This window comes from Rhincodon typus, chromosome 6, assembly GCF_021869965.1.
Source record: "Rhincodon typus isolate 14 chromosome 6, sRhiTyp1.1, whole genome shotgun sequence".
Classification (NCBI taxonomy): Eukaryota; Metazoa; Chordata; class Chondrichthyes; order Orectolobiformes; family Rhincodontidae; genus Rhincodon; species Rhincodon typus.
In genome coordinates this window covers 46,963,041-46,982,266 of record NC_063337.1, presented here as the reverse complement: position 1 = coordinate 46,982,266, position 19,226 = coordinate 46,963,041, and the positions used below count along the sequence as shown (strand labels likewise).

General features: G+C 39.2%; 1 protein-coding gene and 1 pseudogene across 1 annotated transcript in view; one reads left to right on the top strand and one right to left on the bottom strand.

Moving 5' to 3' along the window:
• mrps9 (mitochondrial ribosomal protein S9) overlaps positions 1 to 19,226 on the top strand; it is an 83,690-nt gene that overhangs the window by 47,464 nt on the left and 17,000 nt on the right. The window contains exon 6 of the mRNA XM_020529735.2: positions 8,736 to 8,821. Coding sequence (XP_020385324.2) covers positions 8,736 to 8,821 — 86 coding nt within the window. The remainder of the gene's footprint in view (positions 1 to 8,735; positions 8,822 to 19,226) is intronic.
• On the bottom strand, positions 1,008 to 1,126 carry LOC125483419 (annotated as a pseudogene).

Genomic DNA, 19,226 nt, shown 5'->3' with positions numbered 1-19,226 from the left:
ATTAGGACTGTATTAAGGTGTTAAAGATTAACTAATTTGTTCTTTCCATTCTTAAAATAATTTGTGCCAATTCAAATGTTGGAGAATGGAATGTAGTGCTTAAGTCGGGTACACTGAATTTAACACCATTCTGATACGCACTAATTTTCAGTAAATTTGGCTGCTGCCTGAAATGCACCTATCTCCATAGGCTGCTTGCCATTGACAATATGATGAATGCAAAACTGTAGTCCCAGGATGTCTATCATTTGGACCCAACATAACCTGTTTTTCTTTGCTATCTTATCAGTATAGCTTGTCCAGTTAGCAAGAGGCTGAGCTCAAATTTTGAATGTCTGCAAACTTTTTCTGAAACCAGCTTTGGCTAAAGTGATTTAGAAACATTTTTCCTCCATACAGGAGAAGGAGGAATTGAACCAGTGCCCTGTACCACTCCCTTGATATTTCAGTTGACTTTCCTGCTTAAGAAAGCAATGATTCAATAAGATGCCATAAAGGAGAAATTTGCAACCTGTTTGCTTGAGGCATCTTTAGCAAGCACTTTTTTTTTAATGCATATTCTGTATAAATATGGTACTGAGCACAATACTAATTCTCAGTGATATGACTGACAATTCAATTAAGGGGAGTTTGGACAGTAATGTCACAAGCCAATCTCTCAGTGCTATTCTTAAACTTTATTGTTTCATAGAATCCTGTACAGTGTGGAAATAGGTCCTTCCACCCAACAAGTCCATACCAACCCTGAGAGCATCCCACCCAGACCCATACCCCTATAAACCCACCTAATCTACACATCCCTGAACACTACGGGCAACTTAGCCTGGCCAATCCACCTAAGCCTGCACATCTTTGGACTGAGAGAGGAAATCGGAGCACTTGGAGGAAACCCATGGGGAGAATGTGCAAACTCAACACAGACAGTGGCCCGAGAGTTGAATTGAACCCGGGTCCCTGGTGCTGTGAGGCAGCAGTGCTAACTGCTGGGCCACCGTGCTGCCCTTTTAAGCCTACTACACCTGGTGTTCCCAAGCGGTCTCCCATCCAAGTACTAACCAGATCTGAGTCTGCTTAGTTTCTAAGGTCAGACAAGCTTAGGCGTTTTCAGACTAGTATGACCGTAGGCTGTGATACATAGGACCAGGAGCATTTAGCTGCTTTGATATATTGGGATTGGGGTGGCCTTATTTAAACTTCGCTATCCGAGGGCATCCTGATACTCTGTACAGTTTCCCACTTGAGCAGGAATCTGAGGTGCTGACTGAAAAAGTGAGCTGTCATGAAGAGAGGAGGTGATTTAATGAAGGTGCATTCCAGCCATACTTGTGTTCTGTTGAGTCTTAGTCATTGTAAACATTATGTCTAAGTAGTTATCCCCCAGGAAAAAAATCATATCATCTCAGGTTCACCTTATGAAGGAGCTGTACTCTGAAAGCTTGTGATTTCAAATAAACCTGTTGGACTAAAACCTGGTGTTATACAAGTATAGTGGGGAGGCGATGGCCTAGTGGTATTATCGCTGGACTGTTAATCCAGAGACCCAAATAATGTTCTGGGGACCTGGGTTCAAATCCTGCCACAGCAAATGGTGGAATTTGAATTCAATAAATATCTGGAATTAACAATCTAATGATGACCGTGAATCCATTGTCGATTGTCAGGGAAAAACCCATCTGCTTCACTAATGTCCTTTAGGGAAGGAAATTGCCATCCTTTCCTGGTCTGGCCTACATTAATGTGGTTGACTCTTTACTGCCCTCTGGGCAATTAGGGATGGGCAATAAATGCTGGTCCAGCCAGCGACGCCCTTGTCCTGTGAATGAATAAAAAAAAGACTTCTGATTTTATCACATCAGTGATAACAATGTGGCAAGAAACCTCAAACACAATTATCATTCTGTCAGTTGTGATTCCCTGAGTATGACCATCACCATTCCTGGATACGTCCTGTCCCACCAGCAGGGTGGGCGACACAGTGAGATGCAGTTGGAAGGGAGTTGCCCTCAGAATCGTTAACATTGACTCTGGACCCCATAAAGTCTCATGGATTCAGGTTAAACATGGGCCAGAAAACCACCACATACCACATACCACATTCCCTCGGCTGGTGAATCAATACTCCTCCATGTTGTGCACCACTTGGAGGAAGCACTGAGGGTGGCAAGGGCACACATGTTCTCTGGGTGGATGAATTCAAGGGTGGCTTGGCAGCAACACCACTGGTTTGAGCTGGTTGGATCCTAAAGGACTTAACTGCTGGACTGGGTCTGCGGCAGGTGGTGAGGGAACCAACAGAAGGGGAAAAATACGCTTGACCTCATCCGTATCACTCTGCCTGCTGCAGATGCGTCTGTCCATGATAGTGTCAGTAAGAGTGACCACCACACAGTCCTTGTGGAGTTCTGCCTTCACATTGAGAATACCCTCCATTATGTTGTGTGGCATTATCACTGTGTCAAATGGGACAGACTTTGAACAGATCTAGCAACTTCAGACTTTGCATCCATGAGGCATTGTGGGCCATCGGTAGTAGTAGTATTGCACTGCAGCTCAATCTGCAACCTCGTGGCCTGGTAAATCCCCAACTCAACCATTACCATCAAGCCAGGGGTTCAATTCTTTTCAATGGAGAGCAGTAGCAGGTATACCTAAAAATGAGGTGTCAACTTGGTGAAACTACCAAGCAGGACTTCTTTCCATACAGTATAAGCAGCAAGTGAAAGACAGAGCTATACCATTCCACAGCCAATAGATCAGATCTAAGTTCTGCAGTCCTGCCACGTCCAGTCATGAATGATAGTGGACAGTTAAACAACTCACTGAAGAATGAGGCTCTACAGATATCCCCGTTCTCAATGATGGAAGAGCCCAGCACATCAGCGCAAAAGATAAGATTGAAGCATTCGCAACAATCTTCAGCCAGAATTGCCAAGTGGCCTCCTCCAGTGGTACCCAGCATTACAGATACCAGTCATCAGCAAATTTGTTTCACTCCATGTGCTATCAAGATGATGTTGGAGGCGCTGGATAGTGTAAAGTCTACGGGTCCTGCCAACATTCCTGCAATAGTACTGAAGATTTGTGCTCCAGAACTTCCCACTCCCCTAGCCAAGCTCTTCCTGTACAGTTACAACACTGGCATCTACCTGACAATGTGGAAAATTTCCCAGGTATGTGCTGTACAGAAAAAGCAGGACAAATTCAATCGGGCCAAATATTGCTCCATCAGTCTACTCTTGATCATCAGTACAGTGATGGAAGATGTCATCAATAGTGCTGTCAAGCAGCACCTGCTCAGTGATGCCCAGTTTGGTTTCCGCCAGGGCCACTTGGCTTCTAACTGCATTACAGCCTTGGTTCAAACATGGACAAAACAGCTGAATTCCAGGGGTGAGGTGAGAGTGACAGCCCTTGCCCAGCACGATTCATGATGACTCAGATACTGAAACAGTCCGTGTTCAAATGGAAGAGGATCTGGACAATATCCAGACTTGGACTGTCAAGTGGCAAGTAACATTTGTGCCACACAAATAGCAGGCAATGACCACCTCCAATAAGAGACATTCTAATCCCTGCACCTTGGGGGTTACCAAAATTGCAGAAACTCAGCTGCAATGAATAACTCATCCCCTGTCTCCCAAAACTTATCCACCATCTACAAGTCACAAGTCAGACATGCGATGCTATCCTCCCTACTTGCCTGAATGGGTACAGATCCAACAACACTCCAGAAGTTGACACCATCGCAGACAAAGCAGCCAACTTGATTCCCACCGCATCCACTCCCTCCACCACTGACGCTCAGTAGCGGCAGTGTGTACTAGCTACAAGAGGCACTGCAGAAATTCACAAAAATTCCATAGACAGCACCCTTCGATCCCACAACCACTTCCGTCTAGATGGACAAGTGTAACTAATAAATGAGTACTGCACTGCCTGCAAGTTCCTCTCCAAGCCATTCACCAACCTGACATGGAAATATTCACTATCCTTCACTAGCTCAATCAGTAGTGTTCCTTCGCCATCACTGGGTCAAATTCCTAGAATTCCCTCCCTAAGGGCATTGTGGGTCACCCCTACAGCAGGTGGACTGCAGCGGTTCACCACTTTTCAAGGCCAACTACGAACTGGCAATAATATACTGGCCAGTCAGCGATGTCCATGTTCCACAAGTGAATTTTTTTTAAAAATGAAATGACATTAGTATTGAGAAATTATTCTTTCCTCTTCGTGCTATTTCCTCCAACTGTGACTTCTTGTGCATCTTTCAATCCTTTGCCACACAATTGACAGACATTTCTTAAGCTTAAGTCACTAGTTTTTCCTTGCCATTTGTCTTTTTAGTCTTCCTATTCCAAAATACTCTTTGAAAATCTATCGTACAACCATCAACTTCAGTTCAATATCAATTTGTGTCTGATACTCGTCAAGCAATGGTTGTTGTTTTGCTACTTTTAATCGCACTGCATAAAGGCAGACTATTTTTTGAGAGTGGAGCCTTCAACTTTTAAATCAAATAGTTTCTAGACTGTTACTTGATAGTATTTTTGTAAGTTCAGATATTGTCTACATCTCGGTGATATCCTGATTTTTTCTTTTGTTTGTTATCAGACTTACCTTGGAGCATCTCTGTTGAAGTCAACTGCATAGCCTTTTAGGAATTGCTCTGTAGGAAACAACACCTGAACATAATTTCAATCCAGGACCAAAAAATGATGTGTAATTTGGGAAAATTTCATTACCAGCTCATTTCTGCTAATCTGCATTGTTTTTTGTCTTCTGACTCTCGTTAGTTAGTTAACTTATTCCGTAGTGGTTATGGAAATGTATAGGATGGTGATGATTTTGGTTTTTAATTGCAACAATAGTAGAGATGGCCACTTCACAGAAAAAAATACTCATCCACATTTTTGCTTTGACCCCTAACTGGGTTATGTAATTTTACTTTGGAGTTTTTATTATTTTGCCTGATATAAACAAGATATTTTCTTTTAAATACTGCATATAATGAGTGCATATTTATTTTGGTTACTGGTTTAAATGCTATAAATTGTGCATTTGGCATTCATGCTGTTTGTAAAATTAAATTAATACATCAAAAAGTTTAAATCTTGAATTAAGTTCCTGTGTTTGAATTTTGCATGGAATTGTTCAACTGTTTCATTTTGTTCTGACTAATTGTGAATAGCATCATTGTTCCATTTCCTACTACCTATGATTGGAGCAACATCATGATATCACAGAACTATTACAGTTCACAAAGTAATTGCTGGATTATTGCCATTGTTATTCCTAGTGGACCTTTCAATCCTGATCAGCTTTTCCCTTTCGAACAGATTTCTGGCAAAATTTTTAATCAACCCGGCCAATTCTAGGGACAGATACACAGTAGTTTAGAATGTGCTGCTCCCTATGCTCTGATGCAACTCATGATTAGCTAGAAATTACTTCATGTGTAACATTTTATCCCTATAGGCAACAGTCATAATAGATGCATGAATTTCACTATGGGTTAAAAGTGTAGCCCATTGAAGATATTCATGTCATAATTGTTATGTGGGCCAAAAAGTTTAAGCTATTTTCAATAGTTCAAACTTGAACTCCTTTCCAGACAGCCTTCCATACATTAAATACTTGCCAGTCAGTCTTGTGCGACAGAGTTAAAGATTTGTTATTGTTGGAGTATTAAAGAGTCTCTTTTCAAGAATGTTAAATTGAATTGTTAAATTAGCTTCTGAAAGTGCTTTCTCTGCCCTTTTATTGGTTGAACAGAATAGAGTGCATTGGAATATGGCATTTATTTCAGTTCCTCATTGTACATCCTTCATTGATCTGAAGGTAAAAAAAATTTAATGAAGTGAATACAATTAATGCTTTAGTTGAACAATACAACTGAATGTAGTTTATACAGTTCTTCATCTGTTTTAAAAATGTATTGAACATTCTTTGCTAAAATGGACTTTCCTTTTTGGAAAATATTTTTGTGGAACAATGAATAATTAGTGTTTGTGGTAAATAACTGTATATTAGTATATTACTTATTTTAAGTACAAACATTTCTTTGTAGTAACTTTGTCACAACTCACTGAGATAATTGCTGGAAATCCAGGTATTCCCAGCGTCATCACAAAGGTAAAGATTTTAAAAAGGAGGTAGAATTCCCCAATTTACCTGGCTTTGAGACCAAAGTTGACAGTAAGCATGGACCAGGTTTCTATACCTTTTATTAAAAAAAACACGATATATTACACATAATTAGCCTCTAGCTATGGGTAAACAACCTCCTGCAGATGCCTCTACTAATTAGAGCACTAATCTCCTTATCGAATCTCCGTTACATATGCGCACAGAGGGCTAGGCGGGGCAGTGGGAGGGGTGGGATTATGCAGAAATGATGGGCTATTGACAAAGAGAAAAACTGGAAAAGCAATTCAGTTGTTCATGTTTACAAGGGTTCCTGAGATGATTCTTACAATTTTTGACTTAACACTGCTTCTCAGTTGACCTCTGGATGTATCCACTAGTTTCCATGATGTGGAGTTGACGCTGTTGGACTGGGTGGTCAAAGTCCGAAGTCAGTGACACCATATTATAGTCAGGTGATGAAAAAGCAGTGCTCTGAAGGCTTGTGATTTCAAATAAACCTGTTGGACCATAACCTGGTGTCGTGTGACTTTTGACTTAGTCCACTAGTTTGCAAGATACCCTGAGTAGCTGTTTCATGTAAAAGTTTCTGGCTTATTAATTAATGGCTGTGGGGTGACCTTAGAGGTTTATAAGGTCATGACGGGCATAGATAAGGTGAATAGCCAAGGTCTTTGCCAGGGTAGGGGAGTCCAAAACCAGAGGGCATAGGTTTAAGGTGAGAGGGCAAAGTTGTAAAAAGGACATGAGAAACAACTTTTTCACGCATAGGTTGGTGCATTTATGGAATACAGTAAATACAATTAGAACATTTGGACAGGTGCATCAATAGGAAAGGTATAGAGGATTATGGGTCAAAAGCGGGTTAATGGGGCTAGTTTAGCAAACCAGGTCGGCATGCATGAGTCGGGCCAGAAGGTCTATTTCCATGCTGTACAACTCTAAAGCTCTAAGTCACAGCTTAATGTAACTGTTGAAGGGAAGATACATTGATTTTCTTTCGATTTAAAGTGACTTACTGCAGAGAACAGAAAGTGAGCGTTCCTAACTTAAGATAGTAGTCTGAAACAAAAACAGAAGTTGCTGGAAAAGCTCTGCAGGTCTGGCAGCACTTCTGAAGAGAAATCAGAGTTAACGTTTCGGGTCTGGTGACCCTTCCACAGAACTGGTCTGAAGGCTTCTCTGGTTCTCATGTTAAGCTGCCAACAAGATACAATCTCTCAATTTTGGCAGGCAGAAGATTTGTTTGTTGGTTAGTAGCCTGTTAATAATCTGCTACTGTTGACAACCAAAGCTCCATTTATACACAACCCTTCAGCTTCTGTTTGTCTGTAACCACTGCTCTTACCCGTAGCCACGTAAACACTCTTCACAATGAGTATCGAGTTACATGCTTTCAAGCCATGCAGCAATCACTGCAATTCCTGGTTTTAAAACAGTTCTTTCTCAATTTAGTGCACAATTTGAAAAAAAAACAAAAATACAAAGATGCAGTATTTGCAGTTCCTGCTTCTTGTCGTTTTTTTCCTTTCCATTATTAGATTGCAGTACTGTACTTAGTTGGTATTCCTATTTGTGTGACAGAAGGCTGTCCCACACCTGATTGAACTTGTCCTCACCCGATCTTGAGTTTTTTTTTCAAAGAAGTGTAATTGCACTCAATATTAACTTTGTCTCTTCATGGATACTGACAAACCTGTTGAGTTTGGCCAGCACTTTCCTTTTTCTTCCCCACTTTGCTTCAGCAGAGGTCACTGCCACTATGAATAAGATTAGAAATTCTTGAATATTGTAGTTACCATTCTTGTTCCTTTGATTATTAGGAAGTTTATTGGTAAATCAGAACTTTTGGCACAATTCATCACTTATAGCTTTATTGGACATTATTGTGTAAAAGTAAAGTTGCCATAGTCCTACCAGAATATAGGACTGCCCTATCATCGGAGAGATGAGTGGTGGGGGTTTAACCTTATATTCTTCATGCCTCAGGCAAAGGGAAAGGTTGAGAAGGAAAGTCCTTCGTAGTAACCTCAGCTAGTGTGGGAATTCAGCCCTTGTAGTTAGTATCACTCTGCATTGCAAACGAACTGTCCAGCTAACTGAGCTAACCAGCCCCCATTGTTATTGTGTAACTTCACTTTAAAAACAGCATTAAATGTCAAATCAAATTGACAATAACAGGTATTGAATGAGCTCTATTGCCACAACGTGCGGCTAAGTCTTGTATAGCAAGTAGTGAAATTCAGTAATCGTGTAATCCTGCTACCTGTGTTTGTATTTGTATCCTTGGACTTGACGAATTTTTGAGCATAACTGCGTATACGTGACTAGTCACATACATAAGTGCACCCAAAAGGCAGCTTTCAATGAATCTTGAATGCAATAGTAGCGGAAATATTCTTTTGGTCCTTCAGCACTTGGGTTCTACATTGCTGCTTTATCAAGAATGTTGATTTAATTTCTAGGAATCATTACATATATATATATGTTGCGTACTATAAAAGCTTGCTATCGGATTGTTATAATGCTTGACATGAATTTGCCTTAAAAAAAAAAAAAAATTCAAGTGTCTGTTCATTAAATTATTACAGGATACCTACGAACAATTTCTTAACATCCAGGAATATGAAAGTCAACTGAGAGGCAAAGGTCTTTTTTCCCTGGATTACAAGCCAATGTAAGTTGCTGCTTTTTTTCACTTTGGGGATGTGGCGTCACCGACTTGATTATGCCAGCATTTATTATCCATTCATAATTGCCCTTGAGAAGATAGTTGTCTGCTGCCTTGAACCACTGCAGTCCTTGGAGTGAAGATACTCCCTGAACAACCCCGTATTTCTGACCCCCCAAACAGGGGACTTCAGTAGTTCATAATTGCCTTTAAAGCTCTAAGTCGTCGAAAGGTTTAGTAAGGTACTGAATAAATGTGAGGCTTCTCGGTGTTTTAAAATGAAGTGCTGAACTGAGACGTTTTTCTTCAGGTTGTTGATAATGATGGAAGAGTATTTAAATTAAAGGCATGCTAAAATTAAGCATACTAGCACATCACTCCTGCTTGCAGACCCCAATTGGAGGAGATATGCAGCAATTCAGAAAGATCTATTGGAAAACAAAAATTGAGAAGCATCTTTCTATTTCAAGGGAGTGGTTGTTTTACTCTATTCTCTGGCATTTTCAATGGGGAAAGAATTATTTAGTCATGTGAATTAAAATGACTAATGTCGATTATAGAATTACTTAAGTCATTTGATTAATTTACCATGTAAAAGTAACTGTCCAATTTCAGTCTAGCAGAATAATTTAAGCCTAATTATCTGATATTTTTGTCTGCCCTCATTTGTTTGACTATTATTTATTATACTTTGGTTGAAGTCATTTGAATATGAAAGATATGCAACTTTTAAGCATTGACAACTTTCAATTCAAAATGTTAAGTGCTGAGTGTGGTAACCAAAATATTATCTTGAAGGATAGATATGATCGTACAAACCACAGTATACAAGTGTCACAACTTTAGGATTTGCAAGATAAATAACTTTTGTATTTTGCAATGTCATAGATGGGTGGTTCTTCCAGTTAATGTTAGTGGATTTAAAATCGCACTTACAGCGTGAACAAAATAATATCAATGCCCATAAACACAGGTAGATGTCAAACTTAATTAAGGCACACATCCATCTCTAGTTTACCTTGTTTATTGTAGAGAGGAAATAGTGCAATTGAACAGAAACTCCAGGCCTCTGACACCCCCACAACTTCTGTTGCTTATGCTTTGTTTTTTCAATGCATTTCTCTGCCATATTGCTGTAACTTGTTTCAATGATTGTGGAAATTTAAGAGCAAATTATGCCACTGCAATGTGAATTTCCAGTCTTGCCATAAATAATTGTGCTTGAAATACACTCTGCCAACCAAATAACCAACATGAATTATTTACTATTGGAGGTTTCTACTAATTACTGTCATTTCCAGGCCTTCAAGAAGCTGCAATAATTATGCTGAAACCTTTGGCCACAAAAACGTGAGGTTTTGAATTTTTTAAAAAATTTCTAAGGAACTCACTATCATCTTTTTTAAGTAATCAGTAGTTTTGAGTCATTTAAGAATTGGTTATTCACAAGGGATGAATTAACAGATTTATTTTTTGTGATAAACTCCTTTTTCACTGTATCGATCAAACTTTGCCAAGTTACCATTTGTTAAATATTTCTAAATAATTTTCAAAGCAATTAAATAACACTCTTCTATTATGTCCTCTTGGTCGAAATACTCGTGATATGCGGGTTTGGTGAGTCACTTTTGAAATAGGCACGATGTCCATCAGAATTACAAACTGCACTCAAGATCTTTTTATTGTTGAGACTAGGTTATCTGAAACATGAACTTTTTTTTTAAAATTTTGGTTAGCTTTGCTACTAGTGCACTGTTTTTATGTTTGAATAACACCAGTCCGGGATAGAGCGTCCACTATAAATTTTGGTATAAACTGAACAATAGTGTTCAAATCAGCATATAACCCTGGGGAATTTAAATGTGTGGTTGCCCCAAAACTGCTGCTTCGTGTTTTCAATGTTTTATTTTCCAATGATTTTAAGATTCAGTTCACACACTTGGCCACATCTGGAGGCCGACATCGTGAGAATTCTCAGATTGCACGAGTAAGAGAAGAATCTTCAAATTGTCCTCCATTCCTTGGCTGCGTAGACAGTAGTGTGGGTGTTTACAAGCTTATCAAATCAAGCAGCAATTAAATTAACAGCTGATTGAGTGTAGTTCTTATTTTTAGTTCTTAAAGTTGTTCCCATTATTTTAAATTGGGTACTTAAAGGTGGAGAATTGAACACTTGATTGAAAATGCTGATTTTTGTTTTCTGTTGATAAACCTGTTTTCAGTTGTATAAATAAAACTAACCCAGAATACCACTGTTGAAATTGTCCAAATAGTGCAGTTAGAAATATTTGCATTTTAGGCAGTCTGCTTGCCTGTTTTCATTGACAATTTTACATTTACTGATTGGATTAACTTGCATAAACACAACTTGTGGTCCCTAAGCTGTCCCCACAAATTGATAGCCAGACCGTCATAACCAAATGGCACCTAACCATTGCATAGCCACCTAGATGTCTACAGGAAGCAAAATCAATAAATGCACGGTCAATCAATAAAAAGTAATTCCCATCTGCTGCCTTAATACTTTGCAGCATCTTGTTTGTTTTTATCTTCTGCTGTTCATAGGCTATATACTCAATGGTTGAATCACAGAAATATAGAATGTTACAATCAGAAGGGCACCATTCCTGTCTTGGCTGTTTAATAGAGATCTTCAGTAAGTTGCATTCCTCCTTCCAGCGTGTATCTAATTTTCCTTTAAATTTTATTATTGATCTATCATCATAAATCTGATCTACAGATTATCAACCCACCTGTTGTCAAAAACAGTTTCTCTGGAACTGTTTAAATCTCTTCTCCTCTCCTGTAAAGTGGGCATGCTAACTTCTTCAGACTCTCCATATACCTGAAGTCTTCATCTTTGGTGTAATACTGGTAAATCTTTTCTACAATTTCCTCGAGGCTCTGATGTCATTCCCGAAGTGCAACACTCAGAATTGAATGCAGTATTATTCCATCTAAGGCTAAAATATGTTTTGGCAAATGTTAACAAAGCTTCGTTGCTTTTGTGTTGTGCATTTATAAATGGACGCATCCCATTTGTTTCCTAGTGGGGGAATCTTGAACTAAGAAGCAAAGTTACACAATAAGGGGGCACTCATTTAAAACTGAGGTGCAAAGGGATCCCTTCTCCCAGAAGGGAGTGACTGTCTGGAATTCTCTACCCTGGGGAGTTGTGGAAGCTAGATCACTAAAAGCATTTAGAATCATAGAATCATACAGTGCAGAGGAGGGTTCTTGGCTCATTTGAGTCTGCACAGACTAAACTACTCTAAATCTACAAGAGTCCCATTTTCCACCACTTAGGCCATAACCCTTGAATGTTACAACATATCAAGTGCTCATCCAAGTATTTTGTTTAAGGTTGTGAAGTTTCCTCCCTCAATAACTATCCCAGGCAGTGCGTACCAGACCCCTACCACTCTCTGGGAGAAAAACATTTTCCTGAAATCTGCCTCTTGCCCTTTCCCTTAAAATTGTGGCTCCTTGTTATTGATCCTTTACCTAAGGGGAACAGCTACTTCTGATCCACCCTGATTATGCTTCTCATAATCTTGTATGCCACGATCAGGTCCCCTGTCAGCTTCTCTGCTATGAAGAAGAGGTGGATAAATTTTTGAAATGTCAAGAAGTTGATGGCTTTACTGAGCTGGTTTGATGTGCTGAATGGCCTACCCCTCCCTTTCTTATTTTTTAACATCGCTTTTCCTGCCGCATTCAAAGGTTTATGTTCATACACCACGTGGTCTGACCTATCCTGCACCCCCTTTAAAATTATGTGAAGTTTTATTCTAGTCCTGGTCTCCTCGCACATTTCCTCATCAACTCTATCAGCACAACTGACAATGCCTTTCTCCCTCATATATGCTAACTTGGCTTCCTCCTAAATACAACTACACTATCTGCCTTAATTGCTCCCTGCCTTGGCATGTTCTCACTACCCTCGGGATAGAGACTTTTCTTCTAAATTTGCTATTAGATTTCTTGGTGGCTGTCACCTACTGATGGTCTGTAGTTTTGTTCCCACAAGGGGAAACTCTATCTACTCTATCAAAATCTTTCATGATTTTAAAGACTTCTATTAAATCACTTTCAGACTTCTGTTTTCAGCCAAAAGGATTAGGTCCGTTCATCCCTTACTAATAGTTATTACCTTGCCGTTCTGGTATCACTTTTGTAGTTTTTTTTGTATCCCACAGTTTTATCCTTTTCATAATATTGGCAACTAGAATTGCTTGCAGTCCAACAAGTGCGGTCTAATCAAGATTTGATACAAATTTAACATAACTTTTCAACTTTTGAATTATAGGTCTGGAAATTAACCTTCATGTTGACTAAGTTGTGCTATTATTAATTTTGTGATGAGACAAAGTAAGCTGTGCAATTTGATCATGCTAATAGGCTTTCACTGGAGAAACAGATTTTTAAATACGTTTTTATGGGGTAATGACATTGCTAGCAAGGCCAACATTGTTTGTTCATCCTTAATTGCACTTAAACCATTGCAGTCCATCTTGCTCAGGTGCTGCTAAGAAGATAGTTTCAGGATTTTGAACCAGCAAAATGAAGGATCTTCAAGTGAGGATAGTGTATTACCTAGCGTGCTAGTTGAAGCTGGTGTAAGTTCCAATTTCCTGCTGCAGTGCATATTATACACCATGCACATGGCTGCCATTGAGCATCCGTAGTGGATGTGATGCTACTTTGTACTAGATAAAAGCAAAATACTGCTAGAAATCTGAAATATAAAATGCTATAGAAATTCAGCAGGTCTGGCAACATCTGTAGAGAGAGAAACAGACTTAATGTTTTCAGTTTAATGATGCTTCTTTGGAAATGTCCTGATGCAGAGTCATTTAATTCACTGTTTAAACTCTGTTTCACTCCAAAGATGCTGCCATAACTGGAGTTCTTCCAGCATTTTCTATTTTGATTACTGTATTTTGGGTGTTGTCGAGCTCGTTGAGAATTGTTGTAGCCGCATTCATCCGATCAAGTGAAGAGTATGCATTTATATTTTGATTTATATTTTGTAGATGGATAGGCTTTGGGAAGATAGGCAAGTTAATTGTCGCAGAATTCCCAATCTTAGCCTCTTGCACTTGTAGCCACTGTATTTATAAGGCTGGTTCACTTAAATTCTTGGTCAATGATAACCCAGAATGTTGCTAGTGGGGAATTCAATTATAGTAATGCCATTGAATGTTAAGGGGAGATGGTTAGATTATCTCTTGTTGGAGGTTGTCATTGCCAGTCACTTGCTGCTTAGCTCCAGTCTGAATGTGTCCAGGTCTTGTGGCATATCTACAAGGATTTCTTCATATTTGAGGAGTTACAAATGATGTTAAATATTATCCAATCAATTTCATTGCTGACCTTTGATTGGATGGTCATTGCTAAAGGAGCTGAAGCTGGGTGGGCTCAGCTATTCTGAGGAATCCCTGTGGTGACTCCCAAGACTTGATTATTGGCCTCCACAACTGTCTTCCATTCTGCTAGATATGACTCCAACCAATGAGAGATTCCCCATGATTCCCGTTGATTTAAATTTTTTCAGGACACTTTGATGCCTCCCTCGGTCACTCTCAATGTCAACACGAGGCACTCTCATTCTCTTCCTCTTGTTCAGTTCTTTTGTCCATCCTTGAATCAATAGCAAGATCAGGAGCTGAGTGGTCCAAGCAGAATGCAAACTGAACGTTATTAAACAGATTAGTCTCATTTAAGTGTCATAACCATGTTCTAAATTGTGCCTCCAAATCCCCAGTTAACATCCCCAACTGGGGAAAGATTTTACCTGAATCAACCTTGTTTGTCCCTTAAGTATTTTGTAAGTTTCATGAGGTCTCCACCTTTCTCTTTCCATTAGACAGTTCTGCCACCTTGGAAACATGTCTAGTGAATCTTTGCACTCGTCCTAAGGCAATAATAAATTTCCTGAGATAAGGAGACCAAAATTTCACAATGTACGCCATTGAAGCTCTCATTGTACTACTTCTGTATTCAAATTCTTTTGCAATAAAAGCTAATGTTCCTAATAACCTTCCCAGCAGTTTGCTGCTCCTGCATAATAAGCCTTCAGTGTGTTGTTGACGAGAACATCTGTCTCCCTTTGTACATCTACACTTTCTAAACTCTTACCATTTAAGAAATGCTCTGCGTATCTGTTTCTCCAACCAAGTGGATAACCTCACATTTTTCCACATTATATTACATCAACCATGTTTTAATCCATCCCTAAGTCTATCCAAATCTTCCTGAAGCCATTTTAAATCTTTCTTACAACATGCATTCCCATTTAGCTTTGTATCATCTTTCAATTTAGAATTTTTCACTCGGCCCCCACCTCCAAAATCATTTATGTGTATTGTTAAAAGCTGGGGCCCCGAGTGCTAATCCTTGCAATACATCTACAGTCATAATGTTGTGGTTGGTTGGCTCGCCAAGCTGGTTTGTTGCAGAACAACGAGCTACAAATCTACTCTTAAAACCTTAAAGTCATAGAGTGCCAATGTGAAAATAACCCTTTAATACTAATGTTTTTTGTCTGTTAGCCAAGCAGTAATCCATGCCTGTCCAAAACTTCCTATCGTATGTGCTTTAATTCTTCTAACCACCCTCTGTAGCTTTGAAATTCTAAGTGTACTACATCCATCAGCTCTCCTTAATCAATTTTGTTAGTAAAATCTTCCAAAAAACACCTTCCCAAGTTCATGAAACATAATTTTACATTTGCAAAGTTATGCTGATAGTGCCTACTCAAATTATCATTATCATTATCTAAGTATCTATTTATCCCATCCTTCACAATAGATTCAGCAGATAGTTCTGGAGCACAATCAATCGGGGCTGTTGCTCGGACGTTGGTAGGATATGTGCCATAGTATCTTCCACTGTTTCTTGTCGTCACATGAAGTGAATCAAATGAACTGAAATTGGTGTCTGGGATGCTGGAGACCTTGAGGCTGAGATGGTCATCCATGAGGCACTTCTGACTGAAGAATGTTTGCAGTGCCTCAGCTTTGCCTCTTGCATGGATGTGCTGAGCTCCCTCATCAATAAGGGTAGGGAAATTTATGAAACTGCCTCATGCTGTTTTTATTAAGTTGTTTAGCACCAATTGCAACTGGTCGTAAGACAGCTAAAGAACTTTGATCTGATCTATTGGGTGTGGGATCTCTCGCTCCTTTTATCGCGAGCTTTATCAGTTGTTGGATTGCACTTCTTAAAAAGATTTCACCAGGTTGACTGCTCAGTTTAAGGTATGTCCTGCTGCATTTTTTTATTGAATCTGGATCGGTGCTTCTCCTGTCTTTGATGCTAATGGTGGAGTGTGGGATACGCTGGGCCATGGGATTACAGCTGGTGGTTGAATACAATGCTGCTAATCAGAAGATTTGAAGTATTTTATCCTTCTCCAGTTTTGTCTGTAAAGTGAGTTTTTAAAAAATATTTATTTTCCTTTTTTGAAGTAAGCTGTGCCTTATTCTCGTTCGTTCGTTCATTCGTTCGTACGTTCGTTCTTTGTCACTCCACACTGTGCATAGCCCCCTTGCCCCGACCTTCTGTTTGTGAAGTCCCATCTCTCAATAATCCACTGCAAACATTCTTCACTCTTAAGGGTTAGAACAAAGATATGGTTGGTTCATACATTCAAATCAGAGAGATGATTGTTGCAATGTGTGCACACAAACAAGCAGAGTAGGAAACGAAGTGAAAGAACATCAAGAAAGGAAAGACTTTACAACTAGGAAATTAAACTCAAAGTTATGGATGTTAATTCCTGTGATTTCTGTCAGGTGTCCTGTGAAGCTTTAGACCTATTGGAGCTTGAATTCAAGTCAGTGCAGTTGGCTGAAATGGCAGAATTTCTTTTGAAGTTGATAAACATAACTTTGCTGTAATTTTATGTGCAGACTTGGTCCACTTTTGTCGTAGTAACAGAAATCTTCCAGAAGACTAATTTTAGATGGGGTTATTGGACTTGAGGCAAGTTTAGTGCAGTCTGAAGTCTAGTTTTCTGCAGAGGTTCTCGATGTTAATAATAGACTGCACTTTCTTCTATCAGACAGAAGCAACAATTGAGAAAATTGTTCAGTTAAACCTGTTTTTAATTACTAAGAGTCTTATTCATATAACATGCTCATTGAGGTAAGTGATTTCATTTAACAGAGCAGTTTCTATACCCCAGTCAAAAACTATATTGTTCATTGTACAAAAGACTTTGAGCCATCAGCAGCAGAGGTAATGAGTTTCACTAGCTCCATGTTGTTTACTTAGTCCTGCTGGGGAGAATCAGCAGGTCTGGCAGCATCTGTGGAGAAAGAAACAGAGTTGATGTTTGCAGTCAAGCATGGCGTCTTCAGAACCTGCTGGCAAAACATTGTTCACCGCCTCTTTGTGTTGGTTTGACAGCAATGACCACACAATAGAAAGCAAGAAATTCCAGTAGAGTAGTTGTTTCTGAGATTAAAAACAATGCTGGAGTAGTTCAGCAGGGTAGCGGTTTCGGAGTTATACATTTCCATGTTGTTATTCAAAATTATTTGTTGTGATTTAACTGGGAAGTTTGTGCTAATAATGATGCCCCACTGTTCCACAAGCCGTCACAAAATGAATAAAATCGCAATTAGACCACCCAAGTGACCAATTTACCTAACTGTTATTCAAGATAAAAGCAATTCACACCAGGTTTTGTATCTAACAGAAAATAGCTCTTAGCTATTGTAATACACTTGACTCTTAAAAAAGGCAGAAGGAAGGTAGAGTTTCCAATCTACTAATCAACTTAAATTATACTATTTTTATTTTTAAAAAAAACCCAAAATACCCACGCACCCATTCACAATTAGGACGTTCAAAAGACAAACTGTTTGTTTGTTATTGGTCAAAAAAGAATATAAACAGCAAAAGCAAAGTTCCAACGATCTAAAATCCAGATCTCAAAGAGCAGGTTATTGTTTCTCAGTTCCTCTTGATTTTTAGCATTGATGACATGCTGTCTGCAAAGCAATGATTTTTCTTCACTACAGTGGGTGACCTGGCAGACCAAGGCCTTTTCTTGTTAAGAATCTTCTAAGCTTTCTTGGTTTTTTTTCTGTTTTCTCCCTCCACGTGAGAGGATAAGTGGAAGCTTTCAGTTTGCAAGCTCTAGATGTTTCTAGCTGTACTTGCACTTATAGCTTTTGGCTGTGCTGCGAATCTTGATAATCAGGATTACGGTGAGGCAGAAATTGCCCAACTCGAAGCCTCTGTGTGCCACTTAGTCTTAAAATTTCTCCCGTACTGCTTCAAAAAGCACGATTGTCTGGCACAGCTATAAAATGGAGCACTTTGGTATCAAAGTCCCAAAACCGTCCTGTTATTTGGCTGTTTAGCAGTTCAACTTCCATTTCAGTTTATAGTCTCCAAAACGTGTAGATTTCATTACAAGTTCCATTCTTCAAGTTTTGCTGCTTTTCCAGCTTTATTGGCTGTTACAATTTATGAAGTTCTGTCACCCAATTACTTTTTTGGGATATATAAATACATAGTCATGATCCACTTGAGCAGGTGCACTGTTACTCAGACAACCATTACAAAAATTAAAGGTTTCGTCAAAGTACTTGAAAAGTCTCCACTTTATCTGGGTGATACACTCTGGTTAACAGAAGACACTTACCAGGTTTTTGTTCTTAACGCTATTAAATATAAATAAATGAATTTATAGGTGGCACGGTGGGTCAGAGGTTAGCACTGCTGCCTCACAGCACCAGGGTGGCTGGCACACTAATTGTGAAGTCGTCTTTTAGGCACTGGTTAGAGGCAATGGGTGGGAGAGAATATCCAGCTGTCATTCTGGTTTTATTTACTTCACCACAAAGAGGAACCCTGTCTTTTCTGCAGTATGGAATCTCGTAAATGCTCAAATTGCTCACCTGCTCATGAGCCGCTTATAGTTGTCAACATGCTGATGATTTTGTGCATCTACTGTTAGTCTTGTAGTTTGTGCAATTAGCAATTATCCTAGGCAAGATTCACTCTCTCTCACGCTCCCAGTGGTGTGGCCTCTTAGATCTATTCTCCCATTGCTCAAATGTAACAACAGTGTAAGTAACCGGCAGTGAGTTCTTATAAATTATTTTTAAAAATGTAGCAATTCCTTCTGCGCTCCTTGGTTTGAAGAAGTTCCCATTCTGGTTCATAATCAACAATAAAGAAAAATAAAAGTTGTGCTCTTTACAACAATGTTTCTAAATTCTTTGGCACACTTACGATCATATACTCCCGAGGAATAAGAATAGCTATAATTTCACATGTTTACTATTTTGCCTACAGCTATAACAGGACCTTGCATCATTTGGCTGATCTTATGATTCCGAGAATTGCCATTCCTTCGCAGTGGAAAATGTCTGCGAATTATTCTTCGACC